Consider the following 26,049-nt stretch of genomic DNA (forward strand, 5'->3'; position numbering starts at 1 on the left):
CCTGGATTTCCCTCGGGCAATGCCAGGTCACAGTGGTAAAGAAAAGCAGAGCCAGCGGAAGCTGAAGCAGTGAAAGCAGATTTTATTCAGGAATTACTGCAACAGGGGAAAAGAAACCTCAATCTGGAACTTGGTTCCATTCCAAGTATGGCAGGGACAAGTGGGATTTATGGCCAAGGAGCCGGTGGGGGTCAGGGGATGGAAAATCACTAAGAGGAAGTGTCATGGGTTGGTGGGAAGGGGGTGGTTTCTGGTTGAACCAACCTGACAGGAATTCTGAGGGCAGGGCAGGTGATCAGGCATCATCCAAAGGATGGAGAAGGATGAGGGGATCTCAGAGACGCTGGGGGTGATCAGATATTGAGGGTGAGGGCTTCTGGCTAAGCTGACTTAGCAGGAATTGTGCTAAAATTGGGCAGTGCAAAGGCAGATGCAGAAGTCCAAAGCCTAGGCATATCTGGGAAGAGCGTTCAGAGGAGCCCGACTGAAGTTTGGCCAAAGAGGGTCTTTACCAGTAGCTCACTTCCACCCCAAGCCCTTTCCCGCCCCCCCATCCCCACCCCCACCCCACCACCGAGGTCTGGGCACAGAGAGCAGGGCCAGCCTGGCAAAGTGAAAACACACTGAACAGTCACACGCAAGCATGTGAAAGTGTAAATCGTACTGGTAAAGGCAAAATTGCAGACAGATTCAGAATGCTGTACACTATAATGCTGATATTACTTTTAACCCTGACATAAAAGTTAAAATATAAACATTTATTAATGGCTGCACAAAAGAAAAAGAAGCAGACTCTGAAAACAAAAACACAAAGAGTGTGTGGTAGGGAGTAAAGTGTAGAGTTTTATATGCAATGTAAGCTAAGGTGTTATTAATGTAAAACAGATGGTTCATGGGCACCTGGGTGACTGTCAGTTAAGCGTCTTACTCCTGATTTCGGCTCAGGTCACAGTCTCATGGTTTGTGGGTTTGAGCCCCATGTTGGGCTCTGCGCTGACAGCATGGAGCCTGCTTGGGATTCTCTTCCTCTTCCTCTTTGTCTGCTCCTTGCTCATGCTCTCTCTCAATCTCTCTCTCAAAAATAAATAAATAAACATTAAAAAAATAAAATAGAGGGTTTATAACAATAAGATATTTCATGCAAGCCCAAAGATAGCCACAAAAAAGAAAAAAAAAAACTATAATAGGCACACAAAAGACAAAGAGAAATGAATCAAAGCAAATCATCAAATATCCAAGGAAGACAGTGAGAGAGGGACCAAACAATTGCAAAATAGAAAAGAACAAACAAAATGCAATAATGAGTCCTTACCTATTAATAATTATTGCAAGTGTAAATGGATTAAACTCACTAATCAAAAGGCATTGAGTAGCCAAAGGAATTTAAAATAAAACAAAACAAAACCAAAAACCCAGAATCCAACCATATGTGACTACAAGAGACTCACTTTACCTTTAAGGACACTCACAGGCTAAAAGTGAAGGGATATGCTATTCCAAGCAAATGGTAACAACAACAACAACAAAAAAAAAGCGAGAGTAGCCATGCTACTAATAAACTTTAAGTCTAAAAGTGTCATAAGATATAAACAAGGTCACTATGTAATAATAAAAGTGTCAGTCAACAGAAAGATACAACAGTTATAAATATACACACTCAACATCAAACCACTTAATGGTACAAAGCAAATATTGATGTATGTGAAGACAGAAAGAGACAGCAATACAATAATAGCAGAGGACTTAATAGCCCACTTAACATAATGGATGTATCATTTAGGCAGAAAATCAACAAGGATTCAGAAATCTGGAGCACTGTGGACCAAATGGACCTGACCGACATACACAGAATATCCCACCTAACACCAGAAGAACACACATTGTTCTCAAGCACACACAGAATGTTCTCCAGGATAGATCCCTTGTTAGGACACAAAACAAGCATCCCCAAATTTGAGGAGCTTGAAATCACATCAAATACCTTTTCTGACCACAACGTGATTTCTTCTTTGACTCTGTTTGAGTGTGTTGTTCACTTTTCACATATTTGTGAATTTTCCCATTTTCCTTCTCTTGCTGACTTCTACTTTCATTGCATTGTAATCAAAAAAGATACCTGTTATGATTTCAGTCTTCAAAACGTTTCCCCTGCCCTTCCTTTATCAGTGTGATGAATAAAAATTGTATATACTCATGGCACACAATGTGATGTTTTGTTATACATATACACTGTTACCACGATCACCACAATAAAGCTAATTAACATATCCATCACCTCACAGTTGTCGGTTTCTACCTTCATCTTGCATAACTGAAACTTTGTAACCTTTGACCTCCCCCAGCCCCTGGCAACCACCAGTCTCCTCTCTGATTCAGGTCTGACTATTTTGGTTTCACAGGTAAATATTCGTCTTTTTGTGTCTTGCTAGTTCACCCAGTATAATGTCCTCCAGCTCCATGCAGGTTTTGCAGGATTTCCTCCTCCTTTAAGGTTAATAATTCCATCGTGTGCATACACAGCCTCGCACACACATATTCTTTACCTGTTCACCCCCTGGTGGACATTTAGGTCATTTCCATACCTTGACTAGTGTGAATAATGCCGCAGGGGACATGGCAGTGAGAAGACGTCTTGTCTCAGGTAATCCTGATTTCCATTCCTTTGAATGTTTACCCAGAAGTAGGGTGGCAGATCACATGTGGTCCTTTTATTAATTTTTGAGGAACCTCCATACTGTTTTCCAGTGACTGTACCAATTTACATTCCCACCGATAGTGAGCAAAAGTTCCCTTTTCTCCCCTACATCTTCACCAACACTTGTTATTTTTCATCTTTCTGGTAATAGCATTTCTGCCAGGTGTGAGGTGCTGTTTCATGTGGTTCTGATTTGCATTTTCCTGACATTAGTGATGTTGAGAGTCATTTAGATACCGGTTGGCCATTTGTAGTCTCCTTGAAGAAACTGATAGTCTATTGCTTTTTTTTAAATTGGGTTATTTGGCTTTTTTGCTCTTTGGTTGAAGGAGTTCCTTATATATTTTGGTTCTTAGCCCCTTATCAGATACGGGGTTTGCAAATATTTCCTGCCATTCCATAGATTACTTTTTCCATCTTCCGATTGTTTCCTTCGTTCCGCAAAAGTTTTTGGTTTGATGTCATCTCACTTATCTTTTTTGTTGTTGTTGTTCCCTGTGCTTTTGGTGTCACATCCAAAAATTATTGTCCAAGAAGTTTTTCTGTATGTTTTATTTTCTCTAGTTTTGTGGTTTCAGGTCTTATGTTTAATTATCCAGTCAATTCTGAGTTTGTTTTTGTGTGTGGTGTGAGGTAAGGGTCCAACTTCCTTCTCCTGCATGTGGACACCCAGTAACATCATTTATTGAAGAGATATTCTTTTCCTATTTTGTGTTTTTAGCATGCTTGTTGAATATCAAATATCAACAAAAGTAAGATGGTTTTTAAAAAGGTAAACAAAATCAACACATATGTAGCTGGACCAAGCAAAAAAGAGCAAATACTCAAATAAATAAAATCAGAAATGGAAGAGGAGATATTGCAATATCTATTATTCTAAGTGGGACATTGAAGCTCCTCACTATTATTGTATTGCTGTCTATTTCTCACGTCAGTTCTGTTAGTATTCTTTACATATTTAGGTGCTTTGGTGTTGGATGCATATATATTTTCCTGATAAAGTGAACCTTTTGTCATTATATAATGACTTTGTCTTCTGTGAGAGTTTTTAACTTAGAGACTATTTTGCCTGATATTAGCATATGTGAGCATAGCCATCCTGCTTCCTTTTGGTTGCCATTTGCATAAAATATCTCTTTTCATGTATTTAGTTCTAGCCTTCTGTGTCCTTAAACTGAAGTGAGACTCTTAAAGATAACATATAATTGGATCTTTTTATTTTTATTCATTCAGCCACTCCATGTCTTTTGATTAGAGAATTTAACGCATATATATTTACAGTTATCATTGATAGGTAAGGACTTACTATTGCCATTTCGTTAATGTTTTCTATTTGTTTCATACGTCTTTTGTTCCTCTCTTTTTCTCTCACTGTCTTATCTTGGCATTTTACATACATTCTTTCACATCCTCTGTCCTCAACCTATTGGCTTTTCCTTTGGTCTTGTCACCTGGTCACCACAAGAGGACTGCCACAGTTGACTCTCACAACCTCATACAAGTATGTACGAAGGCTGAAAAAAGGAAAAGAATCTCTTCTCACGTTCCTTTCTTCTTTTATCAGGGAGGACAGAATCTTCCAGAAATCTTCCAAGAGATCTCTCCTTGGATTCCATTAGCCAGAACTGGGTCACATGGCTATGTTTAGCTGTAAGGAAAGCTGGTAAAATGAATACCTGATATTTTCAGCTTGAATAGTGGGGCCCGGCCAAAAGGAGAATAGTAACTAACAGAGTCCGACAGACCAACACCCACTGTTTGGCATCTATTGTGACAGATCTGGGGCAGGGAACTGCAGAATGTCAGGAATTCCCCTTAAGACTTTCCCAAGTTTCCTCATTAGTGTAATAAGTAAAAACTAAGATACTGGTTTCCAAATGATACCTTGAATATAAAAGCCCCAGCCAGAACATAACCACAAACATGACCATGAGTCTAATATTAGAGAGGGAAAGAAAACAATATCGTCCTTGATTTTCGAGAAGTAGACAATTTTAAAACTCAGAATAGGACAAATTCTCAAGAGTTGATGGAATCAAAGGCACAAGTGTAAAATATTTCATCATGGATTTATGCACTAGACAACATTCAAAAAACCATGTTAACATGCAGTTAGTTAAAAAGTCCTATAATCACTTTGAAACTCAAATCAGTATTTTCACCTTAGTGCTTCTAAGTAGCTGGTATTTTCGCCACTTAGGTTTGTGAGCTCATTTGTTCCTATCAATACTCGTTCACTGCTTTGCATGTTAGCAAACAAATTTAACATCTTGGTAACTGATTGTGTGTTTAGTTAATGTCCATTCTCAGAAACACCTCCACAATCACAAATTTGGTCTGCAGGATTGACTTTGATTGCAAATGAGGTTTAGATTCTGAAGTCAAGCGTAGAATGAGGAGCCTAGCTGGAGAAATTAGATATGAAAAAAATATATAAAAGGATCCAAATCAGAAGGCAAGAAGTAAAATTAATTTCCTTTTGCAGATAATATAATAGTGTGTAAAAAATCCTTAAGACTCCATAAAAAATTTGTTAGAACTAATAACTGGGGAGCGCCCTGGTGGCTCAGTCAGTTAAGCATCCAACTCTTGATTTCAGCTCAGGTCATGATCTCACAGTTCATGAGTAAGAGCTCCATGTCAGGCTCTGCACTGACAGCACGGAGCCTACTTGGGGTTCTCTTTCTCTCCCTCTGTCTCCGCCCCTCTCCTGTTCCTTCTCTCTCTCTCTCTCTCTCTCTCTCTCTCTCTCAAAATAAATTAAAAAAAACATTTTAAAGTAAAAAAAAATAACGTAACTGAATTCAGTAAAGTCACAGGATACAAAATCAACATACAAAAACCAGTTGCATTTCTGTAAACTAACAATGAACTATCTGAAAAGGAAGTTAAGAAATTATCCCTCATGACAACATCAAAAGGAATAAGATACCTAGGAATGAATTAAGGGGGTGAAGGACTTGTATACTGAAAAGTGCCTCATTAATGAATAAAATTAAAGAAGACATAAATAAATGGAAAGACATCCATGTTCATGGATTGGAAGAATTATTATTAAAATGTCTATACTACCCCAAATGACCTTCAGATTCAATGCAATCCTTATCAAAATCACAGTGGCACTTTTACAGAAACAGGAAAGAATTCTAAAATTCATGTTGAACCAAAAAGAAGCTCAAATCTTACGAAAGAAGAACAAAGCTGAAGGTGTCACATTTCCTGATTTCAAAATGCATTACAAATTTACAATAATTAAAAGAGTATAATACTGACATAATAACAGACATATAAACCAATGGCAAAGAGTAGAGAGCCCAGAAACAACTGCTGGCCGATGCATATATGGTCAAGGGTGCCAAAAACACACATGGAGAAAGGGGAGTCTTTTCCACAAACGGTGCTGGGAAAAATGAATGTCCACACGCAAAGCAATAAAATTAGACTCTTATCTTACAACACACACAAAATTCAACTGGAGAGGGATGAAAAGCTGACACATAAGACTGGAACTCTAAGACTCCTAGCGAAGACCTGAGGGAAAACCCCATCACATTGTTCTGGGCAGTGATTTTTCGAATAAGACACCAAAAACACAAGCAACAAAACTAAAAATGAAGTATAGCCAAACACTAAACTCCATCTGCACAGCAAAGGAAACAATGAAAAGAGAGGAAGGGCAACCGAGTGTAGGCAACTGACAGAATGGGAGAAAATATTTGCAAACCATCTGATACAGGGTATATCGAAAATGTATGAGGAACTTGTTCAATTCAAAAGCATACGTAGATACCTAAGTTTAAATAGAGCAAAGGACCCAGATATCAGTTTCTCCAAGGAGACATACGATGGCAACAGGAGTATAAAATGATGCTCAACATCACCCATCACCAGAGAAATGCAGTCAAAGCCACAATGAGCTATCACCTCACACGGTTAGAATGTCAGGACGGCTATTGTATATAAAGACAGCAAGTGTTGGCAAGGATGTGGAGAAATGGGGATTCTTGTGCACTGTTGGTGGGAATGCAAAGTGGTCGGCAACAGTAGAAAACGGTATGGAGGTTCCTCGCAATTTAAAAACAGATATACTCTATTATGTGAAAGTGATACTTCCACGTATTTGTCCAAAAGAATTGAAATTACCATCTCAAATAGATATTTGAACTCCTGTGTTTATTGCAGCATTATTCACAATAGCCAAGATGTGGAAACAAGCTAAAAATCCACTGGTGGACAAGTAGATACAGAAAAGGTGGTATATAGACATAGATGAAACTTGAGAATAACATGCCAAGTGAAATAAAACAGTCACAGAATGACAAATACTAGATGTTATTCTTATACGAGTTATATAAAGTAGTCAAACACATTGAGGCAGAGAGTACAATGGTGGTGGCCAGGGTAGGGTATAGGGGAATATAAGGATTTGCTACTCAATGTATATAAAACTTCAGTTATGCAACATGATTAGGTTCTAGAGATCTGCTGTACAGTATTGTGTTTCTGGTTAACATTACCATATGTTACATTTAAAAATTTGTTAAGAGGGTAGGTCTCATGTCAAGTATTCTTATCATGCACACACAAAATGAGCTGAGAAAACTCCCAACAGAATAAACCCAAAGAAATCCATATCAAGATATATAATTGTCTCACTAATGAAAACTAAAGCAAAGAAAAATAATGTTGAGATCAGTGATAAAGAATGGCACATTCATAGGGGAAAACTATTTAAATGCAGGTAATTTCTCACCAGAAACCATGGAAGCCAGAGGGAAATAGTTCAACATCTTTAAGTGCTTAGGGGGGAAAAACCCTGCCAACCCTGAATTCTGTATCCAATGAAAACATTTGTTAAGAATGAAGGGCTAATAAAGACATTCTTAGATGAAGAATAAGTAAGAGTATTTGTCACCAGCTTACCCACCTTAAAAGAAGGACTAGAGAAAGTGCTTTTAAGCTAGCCACGCAAAAAGCTATTCAAAGAGATACGCTAAAAATCCCCACTCTAGATATATCAAAATGAAAGTCTAAAATGTTTAAGTAACCCATAGGAAGGCAGAAAAAGGAAAAGAGAAAAATGAAAACAAGAGAGAACAGAATACATTCATACGTACATACACATATACATAGTTTAAGTCCCACTATATCAATAATTACATTAAGTGTAATTACATTACATGTAAATGCTTTAAACACACAAATTAAAAATGGAGAGTGGCAGAGTAGATAAAATTCATAATCCAAAATATTCTGTCTCTCAGAAATTCACTTCAAATATATTAATATTGGTAGGTTGGAAGCAAAAGGATGGGAGATATATGCCATATGCTGTGGAAACATTAATCAAAGGATAGGAAAAGTGGTTATAATAATAACAGATAAAATGGACCACAGTACACACAAAAATTACCGGAGACAGAGAGAAAGATTACAGAATGATTAAAGGGTCAATTTATGAGGAAGATCTAACAATAAATATGTATTCATTAAACAAGAGAGTTTCAAACTCTGTGAAGCAAAACTGATAGAAAGGAAAGGAGAAATAGAAATCCACACTTAGAGTTTGCAACTTCAACCCTTCTTTCTCAGAAACTGATAGGGGAACTAGAAAGAAAATTGGCAAGTATATAGAAGACCTCGATAACACCATCAACTAATAGGATCCAATCAACATTTAAAAAATTTTTTTAAAAGAGAGGTGTTCAAGCATTATGATCACCAGACCTTCAATCTGTTGTTTGCCCAAAACCCTAAGATCCTTTTTACAAGCCAGCAGTTTCCTAGCAGCTGAGAAGATAAATTTATGTTTCTTCTTGTGTTGGAAAGCCATAGGAGGGCAGAAAAAAATCTCCTAGAATTTACCATCTGTTTTGATTGACTTACAGGTAATTTATAATCTCAACTCCTGGGAAACCACAGCGTGGCTCCTTACAAAAACCTCAAGGACACAGAACCACGTCTTAAGTTCACGGCAAAGGCTTAGCCAGTGTAGAGAGAGTCTGTTGCTGGGAATCTTTGCAAGACAGAACCCCCCTCCTGGGGCCTCACCAAGATGTGTGCTCTTCAGGAGGATGATTGTAAGGGCCTGCTCGGTGGGATAAAAACCAGCTTTACGTAGACCAGCAACTTGTTCCCCTTCTTTTTTTCTGCCATAGAGCAGTTTGTGCTAACTGTCAAAGCCTAAAAGAGTAAAGCTCTTTAAGGACGGAAAGTGTGTTTCAGTTCATGTGGCCTCCCCGACACCCACTATGTAGTAAGTACTTGAAGAATTGAAGCCAAACTAGACGTTCTCCTCTTGGATGGGGAGAGAATGACAACTGTACGTATCACCTCCTGCTGTCCCCACCATCTGTGGGATGGTCTCTGGCCAAGAACCGAAGGGAATGAATGTGCTGCGGTGAGAGCAGGGCTCCCAGGAGAACCGGCCAGGCCATTGGCCCAGAACAGGGTGTGGAGGCTGAACGCGGATCCAGGAGGCTCAGTTGGGTTCCTGAGCATCTGGAAGAGACCCGGCCACCCGTGGGTGGCGGGAGGGACAAAGAAACGGGGCCTTGGGTGGGGAGTGGTCGAGAGAAGATCCCAGGCGCCGTGCTCTTGTCTGTGCATTCTCTGCCCTCTCCCGGGGAGCCCAGGGTGAGGACGCATGCAGGCCCCGGGGCTCTGGAGGGGGGTTGGTGCTGCTGCGGGGGTGGGGGGCAGTTGCTCGGGTGAGGACCCACAGCTTGAAGTCCAGGAGGGTGATGCCTCCAGCTTCGTTCTTCCTCAGGATTGCTTTGGCTCTTCCGGGGCGGGGGTCCCTTTGTTACTGTGTCTCTCTCTCTTGCCATTCTCTCTGTCTCTGTTGTTCAGTGGTCGTCAGTCAGCCCTCGGTTCTCCAGGAGGAGCTGCTCTATGGGCAGGTGTGATTTGCCACGTTCCAGGAAGGGGTGAGTTCAGGGTCTTCCTACATCACCATCTTGAACCGAAACTCCCTTCCCTTTCATTTCTTTGACATCTTAGATCAAATCGTTTGAATTTTTTTCTTATGCTTGAACAATTCTGATCTTGCAGTGTATTTATATCTACATTAAAAAGTAGCCTTTATTCATGATATTAGATTTGTTTTTTCCAGCTTGAATATACCTCCAGCTGAGGTATAACCGACAATTGGAATGTATTCTTCCTTATTTACTCCCTCCACCCTTCTCCCTCTCCCTCTGTCCCTGTCTCTCTCTCTCTCTCTCTCTCTCTCTCTCTCTCTCTCTCCCTTTTCCTCAAGGAGGGTAGTAGCCATGATCAATGTGAGCATAATATTTATGTACAGATCTGACACTGAACATTCTTTGCTCAAAAAAAATTGGAAAGAGGGAACTTTCCTTCTGTAATTCTTTCCATGAGTGTACTTGCCAGACGGTGGTGAGGAAGTGTGGTGGGATCAAACCTTCAGTGGGGGTCTGCCTCTGTGCACGTCTGCTGAGTCACCTGCCCTCGGGGCTGTGTTCTCGCCTCGTGTGAACCTGGCAGAGCAGCCCTCGAGAGGGGAGCCTGCGCGTGCGTGTCTCGGACAGGTGCACAGACCAGTGTGACCTGCCTCAGGACGTTTGGTCCTCCCTTTGAGGCTAAGTCAGCGCGGATAAGTGTGTCAAACCCTCTGTGTTACCCTCTGTCTTGTCCAATTTTCTCCTTAGACCCTTTTCTCACCGCCCCATCTCTGCCCGTCATTTTCCTGCATTGGTTTAATCCTCTGAGTGGGTAACATAGACGTGAGTGCTCCTGTGGCAGGTCTCTGTGAGTCCGAACACCAAAGCACAAATCCCGGTACCTCAACTTCCCTACGTGCCTCCTTTTACGGACCACGTGCTTTCTGTTTTACACAGTTTCCCCGGATTCCGCACCTCCCTCCCCCCACGTTTCCAGAAAGATCTGGACACCTGCTTTGAAAAACAGGTATTATCCTGTCTAGTCCTCATCTTCACATCATGCCCTAGGTCATGAAATTTTGCTGGTTGTCCTTAGGTTCATGGCATACTCCTGTGAATTCTTCAAGTCGTCAGAAATCTACTCGCAAAACAATTGCTTCCACGGGGTGAGCAATGAAGGACAGAATATTTCAGATACGAAGTCTGTAGCTATCGTCTCTTGAAGGATTTGTTTTGACATCTTACAGACAGTTGTTTATACTGTCATAGGTATATGATTATTATAGGTGTAAATTTTATCAAAGGGTGGCTTGCAAAATGACACAAACAATTCTCCGTCAAGCACCCAGTCAGCACCTGCCTAACCCGTTAGTGAGGGAACCTGCAGTGGTTCAGATGAGAACATCTTAGATCTCAAGGAGAGGTGGTCAGCTGGCAGGAGAATTCCAAGTCAGATGGAGGAGAGAGAGTAACCCCCTACTTGGCAATGGAGCCGTAACCTTTGAAATCTTTTGTAAGAAAAGAGAAAATTAAAGAGATGTATATAATTGACGTCAAATGCGTGTTTAGAAGGTACCTTCAGAACACGGCTGACATTCGTATCACATACGAAGCCATCACGATAATCAGGATGGCAATCATACACATCCCCCCAAACCCTGTCATCTCCTAACGGGAAATCTGCTGAGACTGAGCGGTTTTGCAGGACGGTTTCAGCCGCTGGGGCAGCCCTGGGCTCTGGGCTCCTGCTCTGGCCGCTCCTCCCTTAAGAGCTGCCCTCCCTGGGGCGTCTGAGTGGCTCAGTGCGTTAAGCGTCGGACTCTTGATTTCAGCTCAGATCACGATCTCACGGTTCTTGGGTTCAAGCCCCGCATCGGGGTCTGTGCTGACATTTCGGAGCCTGCTTGGAATTCTCTCTCTCTCTCTCTCTCTCTCTCCTTCTCTGTCTGCCCCTCCCCCACTCTCTCTTTCTCAAAACAAATAAACATTAAAAAAAAAAAAGAGCCACCCTCTTGGGGAGAGGTCCTGTGTCCTCTGGGGCAGGAGCAGTGGGTGATTGACTCTCCTGCCTGAGCTGAGGTCCCCTGGTCCCCTGACCCTGGGTGTCCTGGCGGTGTCCAGCTCCCAGGAAAGTGCACCCGGGCCCCAGGCAGTTGGGGACAGAGCCCCCGGGGAGGCCCTTAGCCCTTCACGTGGCTGTTTCGTGGCTACCAGTGGCCAAGCTCCTCAGAGACATAATGTTGTCTCAGGACACCATTTAGTCTTTTTCGGGGAAAGAACTTTACTCTTCAGAGTGAACTCGGTGCCGACGCAGAGATGCACCCTGCGAGTGACCTGCCTCGGTTTGCCCGTAAACACGGGGCGGACTCTCGCTCTGCGGCCCGAGGGTGCCCTGAGAATGCCGCGGCCGCCTCCCAGTGCTCCCGCGTCGGTGACTCCCAGCGGCTCCTTCTGCAAGGTCGCCTACACATGGCTCACCTGCTAGTGGCTTCGGTTCTCCGGGTTCAGGCGGAGGCTGGAAGAGCTTTGTGGAGGGGGGACAGCGTGCACCTGTCACCCTGCGCGTGTTAACGCCTGCAGCCCAGTGAGCCAGACGGGACACCTCCCCCACCCCCCACATCTCCTCCCGCCTCTTTGCTGCCCGCCCGCCCTCTGCCCTTCCCCGGGCGTGCGCCGCTCTGCTTTTTCTTGCTAAAAGTCAGTCCAGGGGTTTTACGTCAGGAATCGGTCCAGTACGTGGCCCTTTGGGACTGGCTGAGCCACTCAGCAGGACGGAGATTCAGCCTTGCTTCCACGTCTGCAGCACCGTGTCCTTTCCACCTCGTTCTGGTTACCATGCACCTGTTGACAGGCGTCTGGGGGTCCCCCGGTTCGGGGACCCCTAGAGCCCACCCTGCCCACGTCCACTGCTGAGAAGCCCCCCCGCCACGGGTGGCTGTCCACCACCTGCCCGCAGGGCCACGGCCACCCCCTCCTCCGACCACTTCATCAGTCGGGAGCCCCCTTTCCTGACACGGCCTCCCTGTGGCCTGGGAAGTGGCTGCCCCACTTCATCTCGGGAACGCTCCCTCTGGTCCAGACAGCTTTGGAATTTCGTGGCAGAGCCCGAGTCCCTCTTGCTGGAACCACCTCGGTGCTGGGCAGCCCGAAGCTGAGGTCTGGCCTTCAGAAACGGGATCCCCGCTTTACAGAGTTAAAGTGGCGGGGAGAGCTCCCGGGGTCGGTGACGTTGCCGGAACCAGAAGTTCCTCCGTCCCGCCGGGGAAGCCCTCTCTCTGGGGCCTGTTGGGCCGGCAGCTCCCTGATCCCTTGTGGCAGGCCACTGTGGGGGCCCAGCGCCTGGGGACAAAGTGGTGACCCCACGTCCGGGCACTCCGCATGCAGAAGTTCCGAGAGTTACTCCCAGAAGCAGAGCTCAGGACATTTAAGTGACCAACCTGTCACTGGTAGTTACAGGCACCGTCCATGGTCCCCACTGTCCGCTGGGCTCTCTGCAAGTGACTTAAATGCATCATCTGATTGGCTGCCCCCAGTGACCTCGTGAATACGAAATTGCTGCTACCACGGTTATTGCTCTGGTTCTCCAGGTGAGGGCCTGGTCATCAGAGACGTTGGCCAATGTGCCCAGAGACACACAGCTAACAGGTGCTGAGCAGGTGGACGGGAGGCTTCTGTCACGAGTCCCGTCTGCCAGACCCTCCTTCCCGAGGCCGTCCTAACGCCACAACAGCTGTGGCCTTCCTGCCCCCTTTCCTGCGCCTTCCTCCCCCACTGGGAGTCAGCAGATCCTACCCGGGAAGGCTCTCCTTTCGGGACCTGACGTGGCCTCCCTGCCTTCCCCTCCCCCACGGAGGAAAGACCCTCTTCGAGCTGTCTTGCCGAAGACAGTCGAGGAGCTCTGAGAAGCCGCACTTGAGCGTTCGGCTCAGAAATACGTACAAATATTTCCCAAGAAGTCTGACCAAATCCATTAAAGGCTTGCATCCCCGGGTGCTTGTTGTCATCGTGAGAGATGCGCTCCCATGTCTTGGGATTCGCGGGATGAGTGGACCCTGAGCCACATGCGGCATGGCCGGGAGCTCAGCCCCCACGCCCGCATCCGGGAACAGTCTGGTTTGCAGATGCCCTCGGGAAACAGAAGTCTGTCTTGTGTTCACGTCTGTGCAGCTGCCACCGTGAAATGCTTTCTCATCCACGCTGTCACCACGCGGACAGCCCGGGCATCCTGGGGAGCGAGCGGCGGGGTCGTTGCCATAGCACCGCATTGGCACAGAGCACAAGTTTGGCAGGGCGGTCATCACAAGTACATCGCTGGGGACCTGGCTGGTGACAAACGTCCTCGCGTCCTAACACAGAGGTTAAAATATTTCACGGGGTAAAAGGTGCTCTTCGCGGCTCAGCCTTTCCGGGGCAGGTCCACGTGTGCCGCGACGGCGGGCCACACACGGCGAAGGAGTCACGGTCGCGCAGCATGGTGCCCAGTGTGGGGACTGTGACCGTCTCCCCCAGAGAGTCACCAGGAAAGTTCGAGCGCCGGCGGAGGAGGTCTGCCGGCTACACGTTGCTGGTGCAACCACGCTGCGGGTCACGAGGCTGACAGCCACACGGGCCCGCCGTGGTGGCCGGGCACCGCCTGGGGACTCCGCCGCACCCACAGACGATGGTGGCCCACTTGGTGAGCCGGACGGAGCTGCAGAGCAGAGCCCTCATCAACGTGGAGCCTGCTGAAACTGACACTGGCTTGTGGGCTTTGGGACAACACACCCCTGGTGTCCTCCTGCCTGCGACCCGCACGGCAGGGTGCTTCTCCCCCGGGGGGCCTGAGACGCTTCAGCCCAAAGCAGCACACCCTCAGTGACTCATCTCTGCGCGGGCTAGGGCACCGTCTACACCCGCGTGGGCTAATGCGCAGTCTACACCCATGAGGGCTAGTGCACCATGGTCACCCGCTGAAGCCAGCAGACCGTCCACACCCACGACGCTGGCCGAGGAACCTGGTGACGCAGTCACCAGGAGATGGGATGCCGCTTCCACACTTCCCAACTCTGGCCGCCCATTCAACCTGGCTGAGATTCCAGGTCTCTTGCCTGCCAGCTGGAAATCGGAAAGCCCGGCGTTCTGGAGCCTCCCTTCCTCCCTCCGCCTGGTGTTCCCAGGGGTCCTGGAGAGGCACCTCCATGCAAGACTCCCGGCCGTGCTCAGGGCTGTGTGTCCTCCCCACATCCAGGACATTTTGTCCTGTCCCCGTCGAGATATTACTCACACAAGTCCTCGACAGCGGTGATTCTCAGGCCCTTTACTCCTTTGAAAACTCAGGTGCATCGTGAACCCTCCTCCCAAAGGAAAAAAAAAAAGCCCATTAATCAGGCGTGGATAGACTCAGTATGGATCACATGTCAATTCTGCCCAAATTGATCAATGCAACCCCAACAGAAATTCCAGCAGGCTTTTAAAAATCTGACAATTGAATCTAAAAGTCCTACAGAAATGCATAATACCTACAACAGCCAAGGTAATTTCTAAAAATAAGAACTAATTTGGAACGCTAACATTATCTGATTTCCAGACTATAATGAGTTTGCAGTAATTGAGGCAGTGTACCTTTCTGGAAAATACAGACAAAAAAGATCAGTGGAGTGGAAAGGAGTCCAGGAATCCAGCCACCCTGTATGGACAACTGATTTTGACCAAATTTCCAAAGCAAGTTAATAGAGAAATAATAGCCTTTTCACTAAATGGTCCTGCAACAATCAGGTATTCATACTTTAAAAGATGTCACTGGGGCGTCTGGGTGGCTCAGCTGGTTGAGTGTCCGACTGTGGCTCAGGTCATGATCTCATGGTTCGTGAGTTCAAGCCCCCCATTGGGCTCTGTGCTGACGGCTCGGAGCCTGGAGCTTGCTTCGGATTTGGTGTCTCCCTCTCTCTCTGTGCCCCTCCCCTGCTCACACTCTTGTCTCTCTCTCAAAAATAAATAAACATAAAAAAAATTTTTTTTAAGATGGCACTGTTTTATTTCACAGAGTGAAAACGTGGTGGGGATGTGGGGTGAAAGGGGTCAGTTGCCCACCCGCCAACCCCAGACCTTGAATCCTTGCGAGAAACATGCAGTGCTATTAGGTTGACATAAACAAGGGGGAAACGGAGAACAGTGATAATAAAATGATGCAAATAAGTCTATAGGTTTAAAGGAACATCTTTTCAGAAGTTCACATCAGGTGTCATGGATATTCAAGGAAAATGGGGGGCTTGCGGCTTCTCAAGATTCAGAGAGCGTCCGGGCTGGGAGGCGGTTCTGCTGGGAGGGGGCAGAGCGGGGCTGAGCCCAGGACATGTCACCTGAGCTGGTGGCCGGCCAGACCCCAGACTCTGATTAAATCCTGAGGATTTAGGATTCAAGGTGGCAGGTCCCGTCCGCCTTCATTTCAACCCTGGAAGCTACAGTTTGGTTCAAAACGAGCACAATCTCTAAAGGTTTCCAGGAGCAAATATAAACTCTGCCCCACAAATAACCGAAACCAGATTCTCTGGAGGAGGCGGTGGGACAAGCGGAGGCGGGAAAAACGGAGAGTACTTTTTATTTGACGGAGTGGACAAATGGGAGACGGAGGTCGTGAATCATTTCATTAGGAGTAATGGCTTGGATTTATAGGGTGCCTTTCTTCTGAAGATCTAAAGCCATTCCCGGGAATCCCTGCTATTTTGTCTGTGTTCACAGCAACTTGAGCAACAAAACACTGTTGTGGAGTAAACATCAAATGCAGAAATGCTGCCGAAAGGGGGGTAGGGAGGCTTCAGAAGCCTGCGGGCCCTGAGGTGCCCCCAGAGGAAGGGGGGCCGTGGGGCTTGGGGGGGAGGGGAGCGGAGCAGCTGGTGCTGCCAGGACCTACATGCTGCCTCCTTCCTGGTTTCTGCCAGACGAGGCCCCGGCAGGTGCAGGGGGCTTCCCATTCCCAGCTCTCTTTGTCCACCTTTTCTTCTAAAAATAGACTTTATTCTAGAGTGGTTTTAGGCTCACGCCGAACCCGGGAAGAGATTTCCCACGTGCCTCCCGCCCACCCCCTGTGCACGGCCTCCCCCCACCAGAGGGGGGCATTCGTGGCAAGTGATGAACCCACAAACCCACAGGGACACATCGTCATCCCCCACAGTCCACAGTTTACACTCACTTGGGGCTCACTTGGGTATGTGCCTTCCGTGGGTTTGGACAGATGTATGATGATGTGTGTCACCATTACAGAGTCACACAGAGTCCTTCCGCTGCCCTGGAGTGCTCTGTGTCCTCTTCACTCCCCGTCCCTCACCTCCAGGCAACCCCTGACTGTCCATGGTCCCTACAGCTTTACCTTTTCCCGAATGTCACATAGCTGGAATCACACAGCCTTTCCAGCCGGCTTCCTTCTAACTGAACATACTTACAGTCCCTCCATGTCTTTTCGTGGCCTGATAGCTCATTTCTTTTTCTTTTTTTAATGTCTATTTATTTTTGAGAGAGAGAGAGAGAGAGCGAATGGGGGAGGGTCAGAGAGGGAGGGAGACACAGAATCGGAAGCAGGCTCCAGGCTCCGAGCTGTCAGCACAGAGCCCGACGTGGGGCTCGAACCCATGAACCATGAGATCATGACCTGAGCCGAAGTCAGACGCTCAACTGACTGAGTCACCCAGGCGCTCCAACTCGTTTCTTTTCAACACTGAATAATATTCCATTGTCTGGATGGACCACAGTTTACTTATCCATTCACCCACGGAGGACATCTTGGCACGATTATGAACAGAGCTGCTGTGAACACTGCGTGCAGGTGGTGTGGACATCCGTGCTCTTATCCACTGGAGACACACTGTGGGCTGTGATCGCTGATGGCTGCGTCCCACAGAAAGAGCAGGTTAGCTCTTATCGCTCTGTCCGCCTCTCGATTCCTAGTTCCTTTCTTAAGGTTTTGTGTTGAAATAGAGTATTGTACCACGGTGCCACATTGGTTTCTGATGTACGACACAGTGATTTGGCAAGTCTGTGCGTTCTAAGGGCAGTTCAGTTGCTAAGAAACCACCTACCCGTTTTCCACGTTGAGTTTTCCCCCGGCCACCAAGGGGAGTTCCCGTGGCTTCAGTTGTTCTGTGTCAGGAGTGGCCAGACCACAGCAGAAACCACACAACATGGTCAGTACCTGCAAGGGGACCCGCGTGTCTCCGACCTGGGCATGTGTGCGGGGCTCCAGGAGAAAGCGTCTGACGTCCTAATTGGCAGTGTGGCCCAGTGTTGCCTCTGGGGCTGTGGGCGCAGGTGATCGGTCTCGTTGTTTCTCTTCCTTGTTCAAGCATCAACCAGACAGAGCACCTGACGTGTGCCGGGCGCCCCTGCTCGTGTGTCAGGGGCCCGCCAGCCCGCTCCCCACCTCCAGCCTAGATGCAGACGTGGTGCCAGCCGAGGTGTGGCTGGAAACTAGAAGGGTCTCCTGCCAGGTGGGGAGCAGGGTGGGGTCACGGCGTGGCTCGCTGAACCTCACAGAGGGCTGGAATGCCCATGACGCCTTCTCAGAAATGCATGACCTTGTCTAATCCCAGATTATAAAGCCTGATGTAAAAAAAGCAATTTAGGGATAATCCAGGGAGATTGAATATCCACCGGGCGCTCGTTGGAGGTGGTAACGTCACGTCTGCCATATCAGAGACAAATGTCCTGTGGTTTAGAGACGCACAGGGAAGAGTCTAGCAGTACAAACATATGGAGCCCATTGTTTGCACCAATGAGGGTCAACAAACACAAACCATGCAACAAAGGGGGAAGTTGGAGGGGGGAGAGAGGCAGTGGTTCTCAAGCTTCACGGGCCCCCCGAGGGATGTTTAACACTCGATGCTGGGCCCCCAGAGCTGCCGGTCGGGTGGGGCTGGGGTAAGACCTGGAATTCTCGTTTCTAACAAGTCCGGGATGCTGCGGACGCTGCTGGTTCACACTCTCAGAACCACTGTGTGAAGGAAACAGCAAGATTGCAAAACACGCTGATCACGCACTGGGCGTGGGGTCGAGGGGTGATCACGCACTGGGCGTGGGGTGGCTTGAGATTCCTTAGACTATCATCTCTACGTTTGCGTGCTTGACATAGAGGTGTCCGAACATCTTTTAAACAATATATTCTCTGCACATTTTCAGAGTTGAGAAAACGTTGACGATCGAGAAATCAAATTCTTGCCAAGACCTTCCTCTACCCAAAGCTCCCATGAGGAATCAAGCATCAGGTCCAGGGGACACTCAGCCAACACGCCCACAGAAGGCCCATCTCTTCTCACCGTTTGCCAGAGATTTGGGTGACAGTGACGCAGCCACCTGCCTTGCGAGGAAAGACAACAGGTGCGTGGTCCCGGCAACTCGCCACAATGGGAAAACCCGCGTTTCAGTGACTTAGTTTACGAATAACTCATGTTCAGCTCCGTTAGCTGTGGAAGCATTTGGTCCTGCTCCCCCAGCCTCCCTCCCTGGGGAATAAAAACACACAAGAGTGGTTTAAACGAGAGAAACATTTGCTTTTCTTTCCTCTGGGGCCTCCTGAGCTGCTCAGGGGCCAGCGTCCTACTACGCCGGCCTCATGACCCAACATGGCAGAAAAGGTGAGTGGCACTGGATGAATCCGGAAGGTTCCCAAGGCTACAGGCCCCCTGCCGGCATCTCCACTGGGGTCCACTCCACCTGCAGGGACACCGGGCTGCACACAGTCGGAACAGGGACAGATGGGCACAAAGCCTCATCATCAAAGGGCCACGCTTCCTCCCTTAACACTCAGGACCCACCAGAGCTGAGGACCCAGCCTTTCAAGCCCGTCCTGGCTGTTCAGTCAAGTCTCTTGTGAGGTTGCCCATGGGCCTACTCAGAAAAAACAGGACAAGAAATACCATAGAGCCCATTAGCAGGGTGGGACTTGAATTCCCATCTCTCAAGCACAAAAAAACAAGAAACCCATGCCTATCCTGTTCAGTGGCAAAGTTCCTTGAGGCCGGGGGCAGAGACAGGCCTCTCAGCCTGCAGGAAACGCAAGTGTGAGTTTGCATCTTGGGTTCTCCCAAAATGGGTGAAGTTGGCAATTTCAGGATAGTCTACTTCCTGCAATTTTCTTACCTAAAAGCAGCTCACACGTTAGCACCTAAAATCCCTTCCAGGACCTACAGTGCTCAGGTTGACAAGGCAGACGTTGTGATCCCCGGTGTAGGGGGCAAGTCTGCAGGTGGAAAGGTCCTCCAGGGTCCTGGGGAGAGACTGTCCCTTCCCTGAGCCCATGTGGTAGAGCCTGTTCTGCAAGTAGAATTTAGTCACAAGGCCTTCGAGATCTTCGTTTGTTCAAAATGAAGAGATAAAAATCAGTACATAGGCCCGTAGAAAAAGTACAAAATGTAGCTAAGAAAAAATACATTATTTTCACCATAAGCTCTGCTCTGTGTGTGTGTGTGTGTGTGCCACACTGCATGTGTCTCTAGAATATTCTGCTGTTTTGCAAACGTGTAACTGATTTTAAAGTAAGAACCTGAAGTGAAAGCTCAGCGATCAGTTATGTTCATACCTTAAAGAAATATTGAAAATAACTGAGGTTGAGGAGAAAGAGGGAAACTCAAACCTTGGCCCCAATGGGCAATTAGGGAAGACACGTTTTTGATGGAATCTCGGGGTATTTGGACAAAGCAAGCTTAGCACGATGGAACCCCGTGCCCCCCACCAGTGGCCCTGGATGCTCCATAAAACCTCAGGCGCCTGGAGGGCCGCTGGCCAGAGGGCTGAGCCTGCTTACGGCCTGTGCGGCAGGGACCCGGGCTCTGTTCCCACCGGCCCCGTGCTCTGGCATGCCCTCCCCAGAGAGGCCTGGCCGAGCTCTGCGCCTGCTCCTGTTCTCCCTCCTCTGCGCAGACGCAGGGAGACAAGTTCAAAGGCCTCCAGAGAACGAGCGGCCAAGGCAGATTCCAGCCTGAGCCTGCCTGCACCCCAGGCCCACGCACAGCCAGAGAGCGGGAGTTGGGGGAACGCACCTCACCCGGGGGGAAGCACAGAGCCCTCCTTCGCGGGTGCGCCGGGTGGTGCGTGGTGGCCAGCCTCCAGACCAGCACACGGGCTGAAATCGTGTGGTATTTGTCTTCACCGTAATACTCTCCAGCTCCATCCATGTTGTCGCAAATGACAAGATCCCATCCTCTCTATGACTGAATATATATTATTACATATATACTACATCTTCTTTATCCACTTACCTATTCGTGGACACTTGGGTTCCTTCCATATCTTCGCTGTTGTAAATAATGCTGCTATAAACATAGAGGTGTGTATGTCTTTTCAAATTAGTGTTTTCATCTTCTTTAGGCAAATACCCAGTAATGGAATGACTGGATCATAGGCTGGTTCTATTTTTAACCTTTGGAGGAGCCTCCACACTATTCTCCAGAGTGGCTGCCCCAGTGTGCATTCCCACCGACAGTGCAAGAGGGTTCTTTTAAAATACCTTTAATAGGAAGGTAGCTGTCTGTGCGGTTTCTTTTCGAGAAGATAAAGGTTTTCTTTTTAAAAGCTGAGGGAAACCGTATTGGTCCCCAATCCTGGCTGATTGTTAAAATCACCCGGAGAGATATTTCTAGAGTGTTTAAGAGCTTTTAAAAACACAGATCGCAGATCGGAGCATCTGTGTTTGAGAGCCCTTGACCCTGGCAGCTGGCCGAGATGCCGTCCATCAGCCTGTTCTGTGATTCTTTGCTGTTCCCTCTGTTTTTCCCAACTCAGAATGAGCCCCTAACGGCAGCAAATCATCAGACAGGCCTTTTCCATCTGTAAAAGGAAAATTATTTTTAAAAAATCCTTCTTGCTATCACTGACTCTGTATTTATAACTTGTTTCCATTGAAAAAAAATGTTCTGTACGGTTGCAAGTATTGGTCTTTAAATAACTCAGTCTTAATGTTGTTAAAACGATTTCTTAACGACGAAAAAGAGTTATTAGTGAGAGGCTTGAACAGCCAAAAAGAAAGTAATTTGCATTTGTATTAATATCAAGTAGGATTTTAAATTCTCTTTCACGTTAAATACAGCTCATTTTTATTGACTGTGGTTGAAACTCAGGCCAGCCTCTGTGCTGGGTGGGAAGCGCTTACTCGGGCTGATCACCTCGAGCTCGATCCCGCCAGGGCGCCTGACTCGCCTGGGAAGTGGCCTCCTCACACTGCAGTCTCGGGGCCACTGCTCGCTCCCTGCGGTGACACCTGTGGGGGGCCCGGAACGGCCTGTTAGTATTCCCTCCTCTAACTTGTGCGCACTCTGACGCAGAAGCAAGAAGACAGAGCGGGACTGTGAAGCCTGTGAAGAGGGAGCGTGTCCGCGCTCCGTGGGAGCCTCTGGGGAGAACACGCACCCGGGGAGGTGAGCTCCCACGGAAGGTAGCAGGCCGCCCACCGCACGGCGTGCACACACAAGCCCAGAGCCCAGGAAATGCCCACAGGCTGGCGACCCCGCGACGTTAATACAGACTGACCCGCGCTCCAAATGTCCCCGAGCAACTCCCTGCTGGGCGCCCTCCCCCCACGTACCCGCCGTGCCCGACTTCTATCCCACACCTGGTTTCCAAGTGCCCTGTGTGCGCCTCTGTGTCTGCGCACTCTCGTTTGGTGCCACAGCAGGGATGTTTTGCACCAGCAGCCACCGCTCGCTCGCGTGGCCATTCTTCCCTGGGCTGGCGGGTTCTTCTGGCGGGCACGGTTCCCGGGGCGCCCCGCAGGCCTGTGTCTGGCTTTACCGGGGGTGTTGACCAACAGTTTTCCCAAGTAGTTGTGTCTGTGTATCTTCCTTCTTCCAGGAGCGTGTGTGTGTCTATCAGGACGCACATTGTCCTTTATTGCTCATTATTGTTCCTCCTTATTGATTCAGAGGCGTTCTTTACATGTTGTGGATATGAGCCCTGTGTCACATATTTGTGTGAATAGCAAATTGCCTTTTTATAATCTTCATGTTGTCTTTTGATGGAACGAGCTTGCACTTGTGGTCCGTTTTCAGTTACCCCTGCCTTTCCCCGTCTTTCCGCCCCCCGCCCCCCGCCCCGGGGTCTATCAACTCTATCAGCCTTTTCAGAGAAGCAGCTGGTGGCTCTGTGGGTTTTCTGTGTCACGCGTTTGCTTCTGTTTCACTGGCCCTCATCATGATTCCTTTCTGTCAACTTTCTTCCACTTAAAGTTGTTATTCTCTTCTAACTTTTTGAGAGGCACACATGAGTAATCAACTTCAATCTTCTTTCTGAGTAAATAGTTTCGAGGCTAGAGTGTCAGCGATCCACGGACCGAGGGGGACCGTGTGCGAGCTGCCCCCTCCAGGCGTCCTCGGCCTCCACACCGCCCCAGATCCTGCCCTTCGGGGGCTGCAGCGGCCAAGAGCATGAATTCCTTTCTCAGGATTTCCGCACAGTGACGCCTGTGGATCCCCAAACCAGCACGTCACTGCTCGGGAGAAAACTGAAGCTCCTCATGAAACAGAACGGCTCCTCCGGGAAGAAGCCGGGGCTGAGAAGGTGGGCCTGGGATCCCAAGTCACTCTGAGCGTCATCAGCTCCTTGGCCGGTAGCAGCCACTGAGTGCCGGTTGCCGGAGACGTCCCCGCGTCTGCCCCCATTCCGATAGAACTTGAGCACGAAACGTGTTGATAATAGAAGATGGTGAGTTTATACCACCCCCCGAGTTGAAAGCAGGGTCTGGAAGAGATATCTGTGCAGGCACGTGCACAGCAATATTACTCGCTGTGGTCACGCGGTGGAAGCTACACAGGTGCCATCGGATGGATAAATAGGTAAATGAAAGGCGGTGTGCTCACACAGTGGGGTATCAGTTGGCCGTAAAAGGAAGGAGGTCCCGACACCTGCTGCGTCAAGGACATCACGTCAACTGAGATGAGCCAGACATAAAAGGACAAATGTTGTGTGAGGTCCCCCGAAGGGTCACGCCCATGAAGACAGAAAGGAGGATGGTGGTGTGGGGGCTGGGGGCGGGGAATAGGGCTGGTGTAGTGCAGACAGAGCTTCCCTTTGGGGAGATAAGAGAGTCCTCTGGATGGACGGTGGTGATGGTTGCGTAACAGTGTGAAATGTGCTTCGTGCCAGTGAACTGTGCACTTAAAACCCACTCAGAGCACAGGCTTCATGGTGTCTGTGTTTTACCGCAAAAGTTTTTTTTTTTTTAAATGTAATTTATTGTCAAGCTGGCCAACATATAGCATATACAGTGTGCTCTTGGCTTCGGGAGTAGATTCCCATGATTCATCGCTTACATACAACACGCAGTGCCCATCCCAACAAGTGCCCTCCTCAATGCCCATCACCCACTTTCCCCTCCCCCCCCCACTTTGTTCTCTGTGTTTAAGAGTCTCTTATGGTCTGCCTCCCTCTCTGTTTGCAACTGTTTTCCCCTTCCCCTTCCCCCTCCCCTTCCCCTTCCCCATGGTCTTCTGTTAAGTTTCTCAAGTTCCACATATGAGTGAAAATATAGGATATCTGTCTTTCTGTGACTGACTTATTTCACTTAGCATAATACTCTCCGGTTCCATCCACGTTGTTGCAAATGGCAGGGTTTCATTCAGCATACAGATCTGTAACATCTTCGGTTAGGTTTAATAGTAGGTATTTTATGGTTCTTGGTGCAATTGTAAATGGGATCAATTTCTTGATTTCTCTTTCTGTTGCTTCATTATCGGTGTATAGAAATGCAACCAATTTCTGTACATTGACTATATCCTGCGACTTTGCTGAATTCATTTATCAGTTCTAGCAGCTTTTTGGTGGAGTCTTTCAGGTTTTCCATGTAGAGTATCATGTCGCCTGCGAAAAGTGAAAGTTTGACTTCTTCTCTGCTAATTTGGATGAACATCCTCATGAACACGGAATAAAAATTCTCAACAAGATACTAGCAAATCGAATTCAACAGCATATAAAAAGAATTATTCACCGTGATCAAGTGGGATTCATTCCTGGGCTGCAGGGCTGGTTCAATATTCACAAATAATCCATGTGATACATCACATTAATAAAAGAAAGGATAAGAACCATATGATCCTGTCAATAGATGCACAAAAAGCATCTGACAAGATACAGCAACTTTTCTAAATAAAAGCCCTCAAGAAAGTCAGGATAGGGGCGCCTGGGTGGCGCAGTCGGTTAAGCGTCCGACTTCAGCCAGGTCACGATCTCGCGGTCCGCGAGTTCGAGCCCCGCGTCAGGCTCCGGGCTGATGGCTCGGAGCCTGGAGCCTGTTTCCGATTCTGTGTCTCCCTCTCTCTCTGCCCCTCCCCCGTTCATGCTCTGTCCCTCTCTGTCCCAAAAATAAATAAAAAACGTTGAAAAAAAAAATTAAAAAAAAAAAAAAAGAAAGTCAGGATAGAAGGAACATACTTAAACATCATAAAGCCATATATGAAAAGCCCACAGCTAATATCATCCTCAATGGGGAAAAATGGAGAGCTTTCCCCCTGAGATCAGGAACACGACAGGGATGTCCACTCTCATCGCTGTTGTTTAACATAGGGTTGGAAGTCCTAGCCTTAGCAATCAGACAACAAAATGAAATAAAACACCCATAAAAGTGTTTTAACATTTTTAAAGATGCGGGAAAGGCCAACTGGGATTTCCTGCCTTCAGCCTTGTGTGGATGCTCGTTGTTGTATAAGCAAAGGGCCTGGGGCTGCTGGCAGCAGGGATGGACCCTGATGGTGGGGCTGCTGGGCAGGACTGGGATTGAGAGCTGGCTTTGGGCTGGTTCTGCCCGAGCCCTCCCAGTCACTGCCAACGCTGCTGCTGGTGGCAGTGGCACCAAATGGCATCAACATCCCCGGCCACCTGAAGAAGGTTGAAGCTCAGGGGTGGGGGTGGGGGTCACAGAGTTCCCCCACGGCCAAGATCCACAATTTGAAAACTGTGGGGTGGGGGGTGGGCAGGCCGTCTCTGGAGGCCGTTGGTCTTTCAGAAGCAGGTGCTAGAACTAGCTTTGATTCCACACCTTCTCCCCTCCAGCCCCAGTCTCTGTTCTCCGGCCCCTGAGGAGCCTGCGTGGTCCCTGCACCCAAAGCCAACAGGTTTCCCGGAGCCTGTCTGGATCTCCGGGAAATTCGCCGGCCAGCCCAGGTTTGAGACGTGTGACATTCTACCCACGGCAAACCTGTGGCAGCTGTGTGGCCCGTGCCACTGGCTAGGGACGCTGGGCATGAGGGACTGGGGTCCACCCAAGGCCTGGGTGAGGAGGAGGGAGGCCCTGTTGGGGTGCTGACCTCTGTCAGCCTGCAAACTGCTGGACATGTGGCTCTGAGCAGACAGTGCCCAGGCAGAGGGAAATCACATTTTGGAACAGCCCAGCCGGCACCACGCAGGAGGGGGCAAGGCTGACCCTCACTCCCTCAGCCACCGCAGCCCAAGCCCTGCTCCAGCCACCCTGTCACCTCCCCTGGGTGGGGCATCCTGTAA

At 48.0% G+C, this 26,049-nt stretch overlaps 1 protein-coding gene across 1 annotated transcript in view; it reads left to right on the forward strand.

Moving 5' to 3' along the window:
- Nucleotides 1–26,049, forward strand: part of NXNL2 (nucleoredoxin like 2) — a 214,508-nt gene that overhangs the window by 163,514 nt on the left and 24,945 nt on the right. Inside the window, exon 3 of the mRNA XM_019463790.2 lies at nucleotides 18,745–18,942. Coding sequence (XP_019319335.1) covers nucleotides 18,745–18,942 — 198 coding nt within the window. The remainder of the gene's footprint in view (nucleotides 1–18,744; nucleotides 18,943–26,049) is intronic.

The sequence above is a fragment of the Panthera pardus genome, unplaced genomic scaffold, assembly GCF_024362965.1.
Source record: "Panthera pardus isolate Hobbes unplaced genomic scaffold, ASM2436296v1 HiC_scaffold_20, whole genome shotgun sequence".
NCBI lineage: Eukaryota > Metazoa > Chordata > Mammalia > Carnivora > Felidae > Panthera > Panthera pardus.